At 46.4% G+C, this 18,642-nt stretch overlaps 1 protein-coding gene across 1 annotated transcript; it reads right to left on the reverse strand.

The window, feature by feature from the left end:
• Positions 1-3,337: 3,337 nt before the first annotated feature.
• On the reverse strand, positions 3,338-17,149 carry LOC128455423 (DDB1- and CUL4-associated factor 1). The gene is made up of 29 exons (XM_053439062.1): positions 16,956-17,149; positions 16,764-16,840; positions 16,541-16,614; positions 15,913-16,026; positions 15,511-15,648; positions 14,704-15,288; positions 14,338-14,439; positions 13,582-13,740; positions 13,207-13,386; positions 12,995-13,104; positions 12,637-12,736; positions 11,918-12,087; positions 11,384-11,508; positions 11,213-11,289; positions 10,520-10,684; positions 10,081-10,236; positions 9,254-9,880; positions 8,584-8,864; positions 8,299-8,497; positions 7,678-7,760; positions 7,467-7,551; positions 7,142-7,375; positions 6,924-7,017; positions 6,546-6,650; positions 6,264-6,337; positions 5,488-5,577; positions 5,254-5,403; positions 4,843-4,945; positions 3,338-4,140 (listed from the first exon to the last, which is right to left on the reverse strand). The coding sequence occupies exons 1-29, from the start codon at positions 17,144-17,146 to the stop codon at positions 4,070-4,072; spliced, it is 4,719 nt and encodes a 1,572-aa protein (XP_053295037.1). The 5' UTR covers positions 17,147-17,149; the 3' UTR covers positions 3,338-4,069.
• Between the last annotated feature and the right edge of the window lie 1,493 nt (positions 17,150-18,642).

Genomic DNA, 18,642 nt, shown 5'->3' on the forward strand with positions numbered 1-18,642 from the left:
TAAATCCTGCACAGACAAATAAATACAGATGCATTAATAAATAGATGAAATACTGCGATTGATAAATGTAAATTAATGAGACCAGAGCCAGGAGTGGACAGGCCTCCGTCACGTGATATTATAAACACTGATGATTTCACAGACTCACACATGGATTCAGCTGATTTTTAAGAGATAAAAATAAAACACAATAAACTCGCACGAGCCTCAGTGAGACTCGTGCGCTCCGGGGCCACAGTCACGTGTCTCAGGGGAAACACTCCGTGGTTTGATGGGAGCGTCGTTGACGCAGCAGAAAGAAGTAAACACCAGTAATAAAGAAACTCCTGCACACACACAGACCCACACAGACCCACACAGTCACACACAACCAGCATCTCACTGTCACGACTCCACAAAGAGACACAATGAGCCGCGCGCGTGAGGCGCAGGTGCAGCTGAACCAGCCGCACTGACCACATTCACTTTGAAAACGTTCAATTCCGCTAGTGGGGGGGTTCTGGTTGATTCTGGCCACCAGCATCAGACCAGTTTCATTTATCTGTACAGAACCCGCTGGTCCACTCACCCACTCCGATCTTCTCGTCCTCCGTCGGCGTCCACATGATGCCCCGGTGTCCGCACAACCCCTCCGGCCAAAGTCCAGTAATCACCCGGCGCGTCGCGTCATGGAGATCCTGCGGAGGTTCCACCGGACAGAGGGAGACACGCAGCGAAAGTTCCTGGAGTTGTTCAGGGTCTGGGGACAACGGCTGTCTTCTGTCCGAGTCCACCCGGGTCCGGTTGTGTCCCGTCGGTTCTGCGCGTCCTCCCGTCCCCGCGGTGCTGCTGCGCTGTGCGGGGCAGACCTGCGCGGATTCTGCGGAGAAGCTGCGTCACGGGGTCCGGCGGATCCGGAGCGATGCGCACACTGTGCCACAAACACCGCGAAGCTCCTGAGGCTCGAACCACCGAGAGTCACTGCGCACGTTTCACCACAACAGCTGACGACGCTGTCACGCGCACCGGGAGCGCGCACAGACTCCCAAGTGCATGTGACGAATTGATTTCCAGATAATTATTTTCCGTTAAGTCGCGCGCAGCTTCCTCCGGAGCCTCCACCGGCAGCTCTCCGGTGCTTCTCCCGGTCCGGCTCATGTGGACGCGCACGTTCCTCCTGCTGCAGCTGACTAACTTACTGTGCGGGTGCGTGTGACCGAGAGAGTCGTGCGCAGCGGAGGGAATCCTGCATCAGGTTTAAGAGGATCAGTGTGTGTGGGTCCGTGTGTGTCTGTGTGTGTACTCGCTGCACCACCTGATCATTACAGCTCCTCACTGGCAAAACATTGACACATGCCTTGATTATTGTGCACGGGACATACACGCACGCAAACACACACTTGGAAGGAAACACTTGTGGTGGACCATCTCACACACACACACACACAGGTTTAACACACACATACACACACACACCTGTACAGAACTACATATTCACACATTTACGCTCAAACATGACACATGGAGCCACAGAGTGACATCACACCACAACGTGACACTACACTGACATAATGTGTGTGTGTGTGTGTGTGTGTGTGTGTGTGTGTGTGTGTGTGTGTGTGTGCGTGTGATTTACAGCAGCCTCAAGACGTCTACAGTACGCGTGCACGTCATGCACAGAAAGGTACAAGGGGATGTGTGTTGTGTGTCTGTTGTGCCACCGTGTGTACAAACCCGAGCAGCACACTGCTGCAGAGTGTGTGTGTGTGTGATTGTGTGCGTGTGAGTGTGTGTGTGAGTGAGTGTGTGTTGTTGTGCTGGACCCACTGTCCTGATCTCTGCTGGATCATAAGGTTACCATGGTGATCCTCATGAAGTCGGGTTATTATAAAAGATCAAAGTAGTTGAAGACATCAGAGGAATATATGATCCCCCCCCCCCACACTGTGACATCACACATCTGAGACAACATTTTGATGACGTGTAATAAAACGCCACCTAATTTGAAACTCCATGTTGTTGAGATGACGTCATTTAAAGTTGATCTGATCGAACGTGATCAAACGGTTAACGTCAAAGATTGGCGACTTCCGGTTGTGTTTTCCATAACGCTCCGCCATAACGGCTTTTTTGTGGAACTGGTATTTAAGGATATATACAGTTATATAAGGATATATATACCAGTTGTACTGTTCCTTGAACATTAAAAATGATTAAAAAAAAACTATATACGTATAGTTTTTTTTTTTATCATTTTTTCAAATTTGAGAATTCATAGATTGATTGCTCCTTAAGTTCCCACTGTCCACAAGGTGGCAGTATTGTACTGCTCAGCTTGAGCTAATGTTTTGATCTGACTAGAACATTATTACTATGATGATTATGATTATTATAATGACCATTATTTATATCTTCTATCACTCTCTCTCTCTCTCTCTCTATCTATCTATCTTCCTAAATTTGTTATGTTGTTCTGGAGAAAATATTAATTACATTTGTATACATTTACATTCATATGTCTATTTGTCTTCGTTTCCAATATGGCATAACCTTGAAAGTTGGAAGAGGTTTCAATGTATATTAATATATTAAATATGTCAAGCAATTCTGCAGCTATATGATAAACTAGGGCTACGTTGAGTCAAATCTACAACTTGGATGTAATAAAATAATGTCTATTATCCAAAGCCAGGTTAAAGAGATGTGTTTTAAAGTCACATGTATGATTTCCACACCTCCAGCAGGTCCTCAGTGCTCCAGTGGATCAGAGTCAGAAGCTGCTTCACCAGAACCATGATCGATTCTGCAGCAGCTAAATGAGCCTGAACACGAATCTCAAGAACACACGGAAAACCACGTGAATCCATCATTATGAAAAGTTGCAGCCATTAAAGTTCTTCAACTCTTTTTATATATTATTATTATCTTTATATTCAGGTGAGTGGTGCCACAGGGAGGAATCAAGACCTGTGCAGAACCATGTTCACAGTTCCTCACCAGTGTAACACTGACCTCTTGTGACCAACTGGGGGAACAACACACCAAACAACCAAGATCAGATCAGAGACACTTTAAATTAAAATTTTCCATAAATCAAAGCACATTGTGATAAAGAGGAAAGGTCAAGTATTGATTTTAAGTTTTATGAAACGTTGTGGCAGCTGATCATGAAATAATGTCAGAAAAATTTACTTAGAATGTTTTTTAACATCTTTACAAAAATGCATTTTAATTTATTTAAGCATTTTGAGTCATTTTAAAGTCCCAAACAGAATTTTTTTTAAAGTTTTCAACCCCTGTACAGAAAGCAAATTGAATTGAATTGAGTAATAAAGTATTTGACTTTGACTGAACAACATTAGATTAGATAAAACTTTATTTATCAACACATCAGGGAAATTCACATAAGCACACATCTCCTTGTGAACAAAAAACTTTGGAGAGAAAGGTGGGTGAGAGTTTTACTTCTTCAATAAAGTGTATTTTCTTTATTTACTGGATTTACAGGATTTTATTGAGTGAAAGGAACCTGGAGGATTTTCTTTGTTCCGACAGCGTGAAAGATTTCACCTGAAAGTGACTCGACCTCCAGCACGAGAAGAAAAACAACCGCTGCACGACGTCAGTGGAGATTTAAATCTAACCAAAACCTTGAAGATTCATTTCTTCATCCAGTTCTCTGTCAATAAATGCAACAGTGAAAAAAAACAATTAAATTAAATTATTTATTCTGCAGCATTAAATGTTTCCTCCAGCAGAGACTCAGGTAAAACATCATAAATACTTTTGTTCTTATTCAAAATTCGTACAAACACTGAGAGAGGAAGCGCAGAATCCAGGTCAAAGGTCAAGTCAGTGAACTGATCTGAGCCCCGGGACCGTCCCCGTCGTCTCTCTGCAGTTTGAATAGAGACGACCAGTGTGTCCACAGTCCACTTGCCTGGTTACATGAGAAACGGTGGTGTGAAAAAGAAAAAAGTTCTCGTCGAGGATCGAGGAGTCTGCGGCCGAGCGTCTTCTCCCGGGTCAGGAGAACCATCGGTCAGGAGAACCATCGGTCAGGAGAACCATCGGTCAGGAGAACCATCGGTCAGGAGAACCATCGGTCATGGAGCGACTGCAGGAGGTCAAGGTCCTCGTCATCGGATTGTTCTCCGTCCACTGCAGCGAGAACACACACACACACACACAAACACACAAATCTAATTTCTGACGATGAAATCAAAAACTGCATGAAGGATTTTAATCTATGTCAACACGAGACAATGTGGAAACTGAATTAGCTTTTAAATCAATTTTTAATCTGATTTGAAGGAACAACTGCTGATTATTTTCTCATTTAATTGTTTCCTCTGTGAAAGTCGTGAACGATGCAGCTCACGATGTCTCACACTCTGAAGTGACGTCTGGTTTTGTCTGCGCAACTTTTCCAAAACCACAACAAACCTCTGAACATTAAAACTTCCATCTTGTGCTGATGACATCAGAGTCAGAGTCTGTGCAGTAGTTGTGGAGCCGTGGAAGTGTCTCCTAACATGGAGGAGGTGGGGTTTATTATAGCTACCGCAGCCAGCCACCAGGGGGCGCTCAAATCAGTCTGACTTCTCTTTTGATTAGTCGTGGTGTCGTCCATCTTTATTTACAGTCTGTGATCTCAGCTGCCACAACAGTGATTTCATCTTGAATTTAAAAGCTGAACTAAAGTGAAATCAATCTCTAACCAGAAGGTTGACGGTTCAAACCCATCCCCCCCCCATGTGCAGGTCGAAGTGTCGCATTGTGTGAATGTGGGTTAATGGCAAAGAGTAAGAGAGAGTTTCAGTGGTCTTCATATATAAAAACAGAGGATTTAGATTTACTCACAGTCGGGGTCGAAGGACCGGTCCTCACTTCTGTCCGAGTCGTCCTCGTCCTCCGAGTCCTCGTTGTCGTCATCGTCGCTGTTTCCTCCAAGAAGATCTGCGATCTGTGGAGAGGAGACGGAGATACTCAACTGGGGAACAGAAAACAACCGAGACTGATCCAGGATCACCTGAACCGAGGACTGGTTGTGACATAAGAGCTCAAACATCTCATTTCACTGAGCGACAGCGCCCCCTGCTGCCACACATGGGGATTCCTTCTGCTGGGCTCCGGGCAATGAGTGACCTTTGACCCTTTAACTTCTAATCAGAGTCTTTGGATTCAGTTTACAGAAGTTCCCTCGCTGGGTTTCAGAGGTGACGTGATGTTCATGTGAGGAAGAGACAGAAAACAACCAGAGTCCTCATCTACCTCTTCATCAGTGGGCGAGTCGGCCCCGTCCCCGTTCTCCCGACTCTCTCTATTGGTCAGTTCCTCTATGAGCGGGTCGGTGTCCATGTCGTCGTCGTCATCATCGTCGTCTGTGTCTGACGAGTCGTCCCCGTCCTGGTCGTCCTCGTCCTGGAGGAGAACAAGTCAAACTCAAACCTCATCATCAGATCGACGTCTGGAAAACGGTTTGAAGTTCGATTCCGTGGTTCTCACCTGGTCGTCGTCGTCTCCCTCCTCCGCCAGCTTCTGTCGTCCCACCTCGTAGAGACGACACACCGTGTCCAGACTCACCGTGTCCTGGTTCTACAGAGACAAGTCACAGAGACAAGTCACAGAGACAAGTCACAGAGGACAAACACTGTCCCTCAATCTGGGGCTTCAGGTTTTCTACTGGAGACTTCTCTCTCAGAGCTTCTCTCTGGTGTTAATGTGATGGAACATCTCCACATCTTGATTTTTATTCTCTTTTCAGACCAGTTAATAAAAAACTACATTAACAGATAAACTGATTTTTTAATGAAAACAGAAGATGTGTGAAATTATTAAAAAGAAAAACAATCTGATTCTCTATCGTCCACCAGGTGCTTGTGTCTTATCATAACATTTTATATCAGATAAAAAGTCATGGATCCAAACATCGGTGGAAATTAACTTGCAGATCAGAACATTACATGTATATATAATATTTACCTTTGACTACAGAAATATCTTTTGTATAGAAATATTGTTGAGGTTGTATTCATTCTAACACGATTGAGGTTTTGTGCTTTAATGGATTTTATAGATTTATTTGTGAGTTTTTCTTCCTCTGATCAAAACAAATTCCAATCAGCTTTATTGATACGGTGAGAAGGTCATAAATCTTGAGGCGATGCAAAACATTAACGTGGTCATATCTTCAAGGCTTCTTATTCTGTTCAGATATTCAAGAGTCAGTTTAGTTCCATGTGACAGATGTTATTTCTTATAATCTGTATTTATGAGCGTACCTCAATCACAGCCAGGTAGCAGTCCTTGTTGTCGGTGCACAGGTCGAAGATGTTCCTCTTCACGTCCACTGTGGCTGAAAGAAAAACAACAACAACAACAGTTATGAATTGAAGTTTGAAGGTGAAATGTTATGATCAAATTCTTCTTGTTCAGAAACCATCAAGATTGTGTGTTTGACATTTTACAGAGCAACACATTTGTGCGTCTTATTAATAAAAAGAGAATATCAGATAGAAGTATCAGAGGTGTAGAACTGTCCAATGAGCAGGGGAGCAGCCTACCAATGGGTTTGTAGTCTGTGGCATCAAAGGTTCTGAAGGAGGAACCGAAGGGACTCTTCATCTGCTGATCCATCGCATCATCCTCATCATCGGCTTGGAGCATTGCTGCACGTGTGTAGAGAACAAAAAAAAAAAAACACACAACCGGTACAATTAATTACACACTTAATAAACCTGACGACTCAGCGTGACGTTAAAGACGAACACAGACAAACTGGAACCAACTTAAACCAGTTCGGAATAAATAACTAGAATCACTGCTCTGCTGTAGTTTGACTTCGCAGTTTGTGTAAATATATTTCTACACACTGGTTTTCCACACACATATAGAGGTCACTGTTACAAACTGTTAAAAACTTGTTGCCCGGTTTCCTTTACCTCCGTACATGATGGTGGCGTTGCTGTTGAAGACCAGTCTGCACTGGTCGAGGGCGGGGACAGTGTGCAGGAGGTGGAAGGTCTTCAGGTCCCACTGACACCTGCTGTCAAGGCTGAGAACTGCACGCCAGCGTGAGACACTACAGCTGATGCAAAGCGCTGGTCGCCTGATTATTCAAACATTATTAATATTGAATGATTCATATTTAGCAGGATACGATCTCCGTGTTGATGATGACCTCCAGGCTGTTGGGATGGAACACGCCGCTGATGTTCATGTTGAACTTGTCGAACTTGTGGACGGCCCGTGAGGCTCGGACGTCCCACAGCACCCCGTCGTTCAATACCAGGTCGTCGGTCGGGTTGAAGGTGGCACAGTTCCTCTTGTAGTTATTGGCCAGGCCGGGGTCGTTCAGGGTCAACGTCTTCTGACCCGTCTGGATGTCGTAGATCTGCAGAAATATAACAGTTAGGAATATAACTGTGTCCAGCATGAATGATGTCACTGGAGACGTTCAGTGGTTGTGAGTCTTTGTGACGTACGTGTGCGACTTGGTCTTTGGTGCCGATGACTCGGTCCTGAGAGAGTTTACTGAACTCAACGTAGTGGTCGTCTACAAAAGAGTTCCTGAGAAAAGAAACAAAACATCTCAGCAACGTAAACACATCACAGTTCATAAAGAGACAAAGATTAACAGAGTGTGTGTGTGTGTGTGTGTGTGTGTGTGTGTGTGTGTGTGTGTGTGTGTCTTACTTCATGCTAAAGACACCATCCACACTCCAGAGCGCGGACAGGGGGACGCTCCAAGAGGCCGAGGTGAGCAGCAGCTTTCCATCCTGACAAACAAACAACAAATATCCACACGTTATATTTTAGAAATTCAAATGATATAATCTCAAAAAACTTTCACTGAAGAGCAAAGACGACCTGAACCACTGTCCTGTGGTTGTATGCCCCAGCAAAACCAGTGCAGCATTAGTCCCTCCAGTATATTCCCAGTAATATGAGCATGTGAGATTATGACCATTATGGATCACAACACAAAAGATCATGTGATCTACACATTTCATTTCTTGGCTGCTGCCTCTGTGCAGATCTCACACGTTTTCTGTGATGCTGTAAATTCACCTGCTGCAACTGATGCTGTTGCTGATCTGTCACAATCACCTCAGAGGGCAAAGAAATTCAAACATTTGAACTTCTGTATTTACCCACTTTTGTTTGATCATTAGTGAATAATAAAAATATGCCATTTCTAATAGTTTAACCCATCTCACGACGTCCCTCTCGATGTCCTACCCCCCCTCAGGAGGTCTCTACCCCTTAGTTTGTGAACAGCTGATCCACAATGGCCGCTGTGGTTCTGGAACGTACCCTGGAGGGTTCGAGGTGCGTGATGGCCGAGGTGTGGCAGGTGTAGTTCGCCTCCTCCTCTCCGGAGAACACGTTGTAGAACTTGAGTTTACCGGAGCAGGTTCCCAGCATCAGGAAACGCTCTCGGGCGGAGAAGGCACAGCAGGTGAAACCGCTCTCGTCCCCGTCGCCCTCGTGGAAGACGGACATCGGGCGGAACCTGAATCCAGGAGAAAGGAAAGTCCTGAATGTTACAGAGACACGGTGAGGGAGCGGAGGTGTTTACTGAAGAGGCGAGTTCGTTACCTGCTGAATATCAGGTGTCGGTCCAGACAGCCCCGGTCCACTCCTCCGTACTTGGGGTACAGCACCCGGCTGCCCAGGCGCACGGTGAAGTTGGGCGGAGCCTGTCGCCTCTGCTTGGGCTCGGGGCATCTGTGGGGGGTGAACAGGGAAAAGGGGGGGCAGGTGGTGACGGGGTTGGGGCAGCGGGCGTGTTGTTCTCTCAGGTATTCTGTGATGATGCCGTCCAGGGTCGGGGGGGAAGGGACGTGGCGCTCCAGCTGCTTCTTCTTCATGGCCGGAGTCTGAGCAAGAGAAATAAAAACATAGGATTGAAAATGAACCTGAATCTATGGATCAGTTTTTTCAAACGTGGGACCTTCCTCTCATCATGACTCCAACAGTAAATATATATCTAGTTGAACTGTGAAGACATTTTTTAATTAGTATCTTTATGATGGTTCATCTGTTGTGCAGACAAGTTCAACATCAAACAGTCCAAACCTCAACATCAAAATAAATAACATTATAAAGAGATATTTACGGGGACTTATCAGACCCCTAAATATATTTGTATTCATGAAGATCCATGAAGTCTGAAATTCCCAAACCACTCGAACATAAGGTCGAGAGATGAGGAAGGAACTCGCTCCCTTTGGACTCTAACCTGTTAATATCCTGAACCGTCACTGACCTGGATGAAAGCTCCGTGGTCGGACTTCTGCTTCAGAGCACGAAGCTTCTTCCCCGAGTTGCAGCTCGCCACCTGGCGTTCCCGTGTGAACAGAATCCGTCCAACTGGATGTGAACCCTGTCCCTGGGAATGAGGAGGCAGAGGAGTAGGGAGGGCGGGGGTGGACGAGGAGGAGGAGCATGAGGGGTGAGGCGTGGTCAGGGTGCGGGAGAGAGGAGGAGAGGTGGAGGTGACCACCGAGGACACGGGGGAGTATCCGACGTGGCTGGCAGCGCGGGCCGCGATCCCACCAGTCAGCCGACAAGTCCTGGGAACCAGTGAGGAGGGGGGGGGGGAGACGCAGGAGGAGGGACACAAGGATCCTAAATTAGCTTCCTTCACGAGGAGGCCGGCCGTGTCATGGAGCCCTTTGGCCACCAGGTGGTTCCTGACCAGCATGAGGAGTTCCTTCTCAGGGAAGGTGATCCGCGACTGGGCGACCACGTTGGCTCTCTGCAGACGAGCCAGCGACACGTCGGTGCCCATGAGCAGCGGCTTCCCCGACACCCGCTCCGTCATCTCGGCGGCGTAGCGGCAGAACCGGACGTGCTCGCTGCGTTTGTCCTGCAGAACCGGATCCTTCATCAGCTGCAGGGGTCAAGAGGTCACACACATCACATGAGGCTGTGAAAATATTCAACATTTTAGTAGATACTTTAAAATACATATAACGATGCTCCTATGGAAGATGTATTCTCTATTCACATACGCAGAGTAGTCGGGGAAAGGAGGAAATGAGGAGGAGGAATCTAAAGCTTCTTTCCGAGCGTTCTGATTGGACGTGGTACCTGTTGAATGTGTCCGCTGGTGAACAGCGGCAGTTTGCTGATGATCTGTCTGATCGCTGAGCAGCGGGAGAGACCGACCAGAGCCTTACAGGCCAGAGAGCGGATCAGGTCTGCGTCTGTGATCGGCATCTTCACCGACAGGAGAGAGAGGAGAACCTGGGAACCACAAGAGGGGCGGAGCTATGGGATGGGCCGAGATGCAGGAAGTGACTAAGTCCACAAGAATCATACAATCTGAGCTGAACACATTGATACACTACGCCCACAAGAATCCTACAAATACTATGTGTGTAATATGCAGTAGTGTTTGAGTCCAGAGGGACGACACAGTCTGAGCTGAACACATTGATACACCACGCCCCACAAGAATAATCAGCACATGTGGCAGCAGGGGGCGCTGCTGATCAGTAACAGTTACACTTAATGAATTAGTTCTTACCTTTATCCCGTTGTTGTTCTGCACCACCTGCCACATGTGGGCCAGCACCTTGTTGAAGGGGGTGGGAGGCTGCTGGGGGTGGAGGGAGGGCCGGAGGGGGGTGACAGCGAAGGCCCCCCCCGTGTTCAGGCTCTGGTCCGGAGCGCACACACAGTTTATTATGACCTGGAGGTCAGAGACTGTGGGTTAGGGGGGGGGGGGTCAGGTCGCCAGGACTGAGTTTACACTGAAGTTTGTTAGAGCGGGTCAGAGAAGCATGTGATGGTGTGTGTGTGTGTGTGTGTGTGTGTGTGTGTGTGATAATACACCATGACGCTGGGAGGGTCCATGGACAGGAAATGAAAAGTTTGTGTTTTCAAATTAAAAGTCTTTAAGTTAAGAAGAAGACACTTGACGCGTCTGATTTGCTTCAGATAAACTCAGGTCACATTCTAGGATTATCAGAAACTGATGTTTTCAGTCAGTTTGAAACATGAAGTCAAAACTTGGAACAGCCTCACACTGTCTGACTGTGGCTAATGTTACTCTTCTTCTTTCCTCACTGCTAGAGTCTAGTCATTCATTAGTACAAGTCCTCTAAACGTTCATCACACATGTTCAAGAAAGTGAAAAAACTAACTCCTGGATCAAAAATCAAATGAGTTTCTGGAGGTAAATATATGACTGAACTTGTCCTTCATCTCATTCTCTCACCTGCAGCGCAGACTTCTGGATTTCAGCATCGTTGACGAACACCTCTCCCTCAGCGACGCCCAGGATGATGCTCATACCTGCAGCCGAGACACATCCAGGACAAATGAGCTGAGCGACCAATCAGCTGCAGACAAGACACTGGCAGAGAAAAACCAGAAGCGTTTTACTGACCCACAGTGGAAACCAGTGACCTGGTTTCATCCAGAACTTTGACAGTGTCAGCCAGCACCAGCTGGACTTTAGGAACCACGGTCAGGATGGCCAGGATGTCCAAGACATAACGCACAGTGTCACTCCTGGAGAGAGAGAGAGAGAGAGAGACAGAGACAGAGGGAGAGAGAGAGAGAGAGAGAGAGAGAGAGAGAGAGAGAGAGAGAGAGAGAGGGAGAGCGAGAGAGAGAGAGAGAGAAATGGATGAAGCTCCTCGTTCAAGTCATAAATCGAATAAAGATGAAGCGATCGCAAATTTCTTGGGTGATTCCGATTTTGCAGATTTTGCTTCTAAGAACTATAATTTACATCAAACACAAACATTTTCCCAACTTTTCTTCAATGGAAAATTCTCTCACATCTCACTTTTTACATATTATATATCTATAGATAAAAGTGATCAGGCTGAAAATCGTGTGATTCCGGTCAGGGGCCGATCGATCGGTGCAACCCGACCAGTCACCTGGAGGAAGAGGAACCGTGGAGCAGCTTTACCTGCCGTAGTAAGTCCTCCAGTCACAGGCTGTAGAGATGAGCTGCAGCATCAAAGGAACACAGGACAACTTGTAGAAGAGCTCAACTGGTTCCCAGTGGAGCTGTGGAGGTCCACACTCGATGAGGAACTCCATCATCTCAATGACCTGCTCTCTGGTGTACGTGTACGCCTGGAAACAGATGAACACAAATGTAGACGTTGGGTTCTTATGACGGAAGATACTAACTGTAGTTTTTATTCTTCTTAATTTCTTCAAAAAGACAAATGTACAGAAAGTAGCGTTGGTGATTAAACTGGGAACTTCTAAGTTAAACTGGTTTTTACACTTCTTCACAACTTATTTAGCTGCTTTCAAACATCATGAGGTCAAGACTGTTTCCTCAATTTTTCACAGGGGCTGTGTGAGAACCTTCCCTACAGGTTCCCCACATGTTCCCCACACGTTCTCTACACGTTCTCCTTGTTGTGAACGAGTCTGACCCCAACAATCTCCTGCTACTACACAACATGTGTAACAGGACTATTTGATGGTCTCCTGAAAATAAAGCTTCTTTCTGTTTATCTCTGCTACAGGAAACAAGATGTTAGATGAGTAACTCTTGTACGATTGTCTGTCATGCTGGAAAAAATCTATTTAACAGATTTCTTTTAATAAAAATGATGAAATCCATTATTTGATGAGTTCCTCTACAAACAGGATTATGATTCCACGTGGTACCTTGTAAAACTGCTGCTGGGGAACGATGGTGCCTTTGTCTGACGTGTGCAGCGCCTGCTTCACCTGCTCGGCCTTCACGGCCAGGTGAGCCTCAAAGTACCTTAAAAGAGTCAGAGGAGAAATCAATAATCAATAATATGATCAATGATTTTCTGGACCTGTACTAAGCAGCTGCTGGGACAAAGAAGAGGTTTGTACGAGTCAGAGCTTTGACAAAAAAGTTTCATAGCACCAACACGAAGGAGATTAAAAACCAAGAGAAGTGAAATTAACTTGGAAATGAAAATATTAACTGAAACAGTGCATTTAAATACATAACATAAATAACATATGTTCAGCTGATCATGTGTCTCTGTACCTGCGGACGGCCATGCAGGTGTGTTTGGCCGTCTGCCGGCTGGAGAACACCTGGTCATCGCTCAGGATGGACACCTCACTCCCTCTGTTGAGAATCTCCAGAGTGCTGACCTGCAGGGGGAGAACCAGACGCCTCTAAATCTCTAGTTTTCAAACAAAAGAGGAACAGTATGATTCCATACTCATAACCTGATAATGAGACTCGGCACTGACCAGGTTGACGAGCCTGCGCAGCCCGTCCTGCTGGTCGAAGAGCTGCAGCATGGCTCTGAACGAGAAGGAGATGGAGAAGAACATGGTGGCGTGGCAGACGCCGGAAGCGTGGGACGACTCCAGCAGCCACACCGCGTAGGCCACCATGTCGGAGAGAACGCCGTCCGGGAGCATACACACCTACACACACACAACACAAACAACACACACACAGTGGAGATAAAGAGCAGGAAGGTGAGGCTCAGTCTGTTACTTGACTCTAATCAAGTTTTCAGTTCAGAGAAATACATTGTGTGTGTGTGTCAGGATGAATTGTGTGTGTGTGTGTGTGTGTCAGGATGAATTGTGTGTGTGTGTGTGTGTGTGTGATCATACCCTCTCCATGGCGTCTTGGTTGTACGCCAGGTAGTACAAGCAGAGTGAAACTCCGGTGGCTGCCATCGAGGGCCTCGGGATCTGCAGAAGCTTCTGGACGCCTCCGTGAGCAATGAACTCGGCCACAAACTTTTTATGGAGGAGCAACGAGGCGAGATACTGACGAGAGGAGGAGGAGACGAGATTCAGTGTTTGGAGTTTTTCATCCTGAATTGATGATGATCAGTTGAAACCACAAGCGAAGGAGGAGGAAGTCGTTTTAAATGTGTTCTGAAAATACTATTTTATTTTCATCTATATTTGAATGAGCTGATCTGAAGAATAAATTATGAAAGGTTGATTTGATAGTTGAGATAAACCATCAGATTCAAGGTCTGTGATGGAAGATGTTCTATCAGCAAGTCTACAGACAAAGTTCCTGCTCTGTCCACTGTCATGTTCCTGATGTCCCTGATGTCTCTGATGTCCCTGATGTCCCTGATGTCTCTGATGTTTCTCATGTCCCTGATGTCCCTGATGTTCCTCATGTCCCTGATGTCCCTGATGTCCCTGATGTCCCTGATGTCCCTGATGTTCCTCATGTCCCTGATGTTTCTAATGTTCCTGATGTTCCTCATGTTCCTGATGTTCCTCATGTTCCTGATGTTCCTCATGTTTCTCATGTTCCTGATGTTCCTGATGTTCCTGATGTTCCTGATGTTCCTGATGTCCCTGATGTCCCTGATGTCCCTGATGTTCCGTGAGGGCCAGTCTTACCAGCAGAGCGTCGTAGGTCAGCTGCACATTCTTGGTCTGTCTGAGGTCGATGTAGTTCATCAGCAACATGCGCGTGTCCTGCTGCATGAAGAGGGCAAGCAACTGAAGAAGAAGAAAAGAAAGGTTACTGAGTCTATGGTTCATTCAAATAGTGTGTGTGTGTGTGTGTGTGTAAGATAAAAGATCAACTATCAGTGATGCTGCTTCTCCTCTGTGGCTGAGCTCTTTCTCTCACTTAAACAAATGCTTTGCCAACGAGTCAAAACAGAAGAAGACAGAGTTTCAGTTTTCAGTTGAGATCCCAGCAGGATGGCTGCAGCCTGAGGAGCAGCTGGTTGAGCGCTGGGGTCGGAGGAACCTTCTCACCTCTTGATATTCTCCGAGCGGCTGCAGGTACTGGAGGATGAGCCTCTGCTCCATGGCCGGGCTCAGCGGTGAAAGGCAGTACTCAGATCCAATCACCATCGAGCTCATCTCAGACCAGGAGCTGCTGATTGGCTGGTTACTGGTGCTGGTCCTCTCCGAGTTGAGCTTCTGTTTGGCGTTCCTTCCGTTCTCCTTCCCCGCTGGTCTCTTGACTCCTCCCAGTCTGTCCTGCGTCCCCCTGGGGGCGGAGTCATTGCTTGCTTGGTCCACAAAGTGTGGAAGCATCCGTGTGGAGCTGGATCCTCCTCCACCTCCTCCACCACCGCTGCTGCTGCCGCTTCCACCATTTTTCTGGGCAAAAGGTTTGGAACCGGCCTTTAACACCGGCCTGCTGCTCTCTGCGTCTCCGTCTCCTCTGTCTTTGTCCTCGTCTTCGCCCTCTGTCTTGTCTCGCTGGTCTGCTGAGATGTTTGAGGTTTGTGTGGCTTCGACCTGAGGAAGATGCTGGAGGGTCTTGATGGGACCCAGGTGATTCTCGGCCTCTTGAGTTTGCAGCTCTTGCAGACGCAGAATCATCATCGGTACCTGAAAGTTCAGAGAAAATAAGATAGATGAAGAGTTTCTGATGACTTAGGGTGGCAGTTATATATACATATATATAAATATAAAATGCTAGAGGTGAAAGGAGGTTCTCAGGATCATTTAGTCAGCAAACAACTTAACTAAACTTGGTGTAAATCCAGACTTCAGAGAGATCATGTTCCAGCTGAGTGAACAACAGGATGTTTTCTCATGTGTGAAACTCACCAGCTGCAGGTTGGAGGGTCTGTAGCCGGCGGCCACCTCCTGGTTGCTCATGGCTCGGGCCAGCAGCCCCGTGGCGTAGACGCTCAGCGGGCGCTCGGCTTCACGGGCAAAGCCAAACAGCGTCTCCACAAGCCCCTCCTGTCACACACACACAGAGACACACACAGACACACACACACGCACACACTGACTCAGTCACAGCTAATCTGATGCACAGTAAGACGCATCTGCAACAAGTCATGAACATATAAACATGTAATAAACTATGATGCTGCTGTAAGCGGAGACAATTATATATCTGTCAAATATCCGTTCTCCTGAGTGCAGACATGAGGCTGTAACAAAAACACAATTCAATAAAACAGGGATGATTAAGTCCCGACAGATTCTAAAGCTATTGACCTTCTCCTGGAACACCACGGAGGTCTCCAGGCCGGGCATGATGTCCAGCAGCAGACGACAGGCGGCTGTCCTGAGGCTCACGTCCCTGCTCGTCATGATGTACGTGTCCAACAACTAGACAAATACACACAATATGAAATTAAAGCTCCACTTCTGCAGTGAAATTCAAACTTTCTCTATTTACATGGGTAAGAACACTATATCATAAGGTGTTCAATTCAGATTCTGCTCGTTCATTGGTAAAGATATGATAAAAAGATCTGCCCGTCTTACTAAATAAAGTGGAACAGGTGATTTTTCACTTGGAAAGAATTCCCTGATTGATGAATACAGAACATCTTAGTTCTTGGAGCCGTCTGTCAGACTGAGCTGAAACTGTACTATTCCATTTATACTACTGTACTATTCCATATATATTTCTTACTGTACATATCTATTTATTTACATTCCACTTTAAATACGCACAATACTCTGCACTTTACTGCCTTTTTTTTGCACTTCTGGTTAGATGCTAAACTGCATTTCGTTTTATTTGTACAAGACTGTGCAATGACAATAAAGTTGAATCTAATCTAAACTCCTCGGCCACGTGGGGATGAACACACGCAGCAGAAAGCAAAGTTCTCACAGCGTTAGTGAAGTTGTTGTTCATGAAGAGCATCTTCAGGAGCTGTCCCAGCATGCCGTCTGGGTTCGCCCGACCTGCAGTGACACAGGAGAGAGAAAACCAAACATGAACAGAGGCTTCAGTTCAGTTTCTTTCTGTTACCAAATCAAATTCATGAATATGGGGTTATTAAACTTTAAGGACAAAGAACAGAAAGGTTTTGAAAACGTGTCCGGACGTGAACCTGGATGTCGATCATCGAACGGGTCGGGATCTGCTTTGTGATAGGCCGACGTCTCTCGTTCAATCAGCTCAGAGATTCTGCAGAAAACACGGATGAGTCACGCGTCAGGTTAAACATCCAGAAACACGTGAACAGAGTCTGTGACGTCAACACGTTAGATCTGTTATGATATATGAACAAAGCGGTGCTGACTTCGTGAGGCTGGTCACCAGCTGCTCTGCGCTGCCTCGCTGAGCCGCCTCCCACTCGTCCAGCAGCTGGGAAAGCTCCGCCTTCGCCTCCACCGCCATCGCCACGGCCATGGCGGCCGACACGGCGGAGGACAGGGCGGACGACAGGATGGCCGACACGGCAGACGATGGTTCTTCTTCTGGGGAAGACATGTCTGCCTGGAACAGAGGAGAGAAAGGAGGCGGAGTTAAATCATCACAGTTCAAATCATAATAATAATAATACATATATTAAATATTTCAACAGCTGGAACTTATTCACAAATGTGCTCAATTATTCTACAGCTACAAGAAAAATTTCACATATGTAAAAGTTATTTCTATATCAACAAAATGGTTATAAGCGTAGATCATTTTCTATACATAATAAACATTTTCTACAGTTACACATCAGAATGTTCAACATGGTTCGACAACTGGAAAAGCTTTTAACAAATGTTTAAAATATATTGACAGATACAATTTGTTTTTCACAGATGAGTAACATTATTCTACAGCCAGAAAACTTTCATCACTCATGTACAAATACTTCTACAGCTCAACAACACGTGTACATGTAAACAGGAGGTGACAAAGAACTGCAATATTCTTTCAGCTGCGGAAAATATTTGTGATACAGCGAGTGTGTATATGTGAGTGTGTCTCTGTGTGTGAATGAGTGTGTATATGTGTGTGTGTCTGTGTGAACGTGAGTGTCTGTGTGTGTGTATATGTGTGTACACGTGAGTGTGTCAGTGAGTGTGTGTATATGTCTGTGTGTTTGTGTGTATACGTGAGCGTGCCTGTGTGTTTGTACCTGTGTGATTGTGTATGTGTGTGTGTGCGTGTGTGTGTGTGTGTGTGTGTTGAAGCTAACACTTTAAGCTACACATTAGCTAACTCCTCGTGTTTCCCCCTCGGACTCTCTCCGCTCCTGTGGCCGCCGCCGGGACTCAGTGTCCGGCTAAGAGCCGCTGGAGTCCCCGGGGACAGAGACCCGGAGGACGGGGACAGCAGCGTGTTGACAGCCCGCCTCATGTCACCCATGAGACGGGTCCAGCTAACGACTCGCCCCCCTCACCTGCAGCGCGACGTCCTCTGCCCGGACTCCCCTCGACCCTGCTCGGCCTCCGGGGACGCTCGGCCCGGTTCCTCCGGAAACAACCGGAACGACACGAAACGTTGAAGGAAAAGAAAAGTTTTTGCGTCTGTTTTCAAACTTCTCCCGGCGACAGCACGCTGCGTCACCGAGGCCGTCGAGGGTAGATGACGACACGCGGCGCGGTGCATTGTGGGACTTGTGGTGTGGGTTGAGTTAATCAGCGGCTGGAGGAGGAAGTTCACTGTTTTTATGAAAATGAAAGTTTGTGTTTGAATCAGCGTCAAACACGTGTTTTACTTGTATGTCTATTCCACTGATGTTTTATTGTACATATTTAGTTTTATATATTTATATCTATATACTCTTAAGTAGACACAGTATACACAGTGGAAGGCAGATACATAATTTCATTGTACGACAATAAACGCTTTGAAAACAAACCTAGTTTTATAAGAAAAATCACGTGGAGTTAAAAATACTTAAAGCAGCACTGTGTAACTTTTACTGAGCAGCAGCGCCCCCTGCAGCCACATGTGCTGATCAACTTTGTTTGGCTCCGTGTCCGAGT

The sequence above is a fragment of the Pleuronectes platessa genome, chromosome 2, assembly GCF_947347685.1.
Source record: "Pleuronectes platessa chromosome 2, fPlePla1.1, whole genome shotgun sequence".
NCBI classification, from domain to species: Eukaryota; Metazoa; Chordata; class Actinopteri; order Pleuronectiformes; family Pleuronectidae; genus Pleuronectes; species Pleuronectes platessa.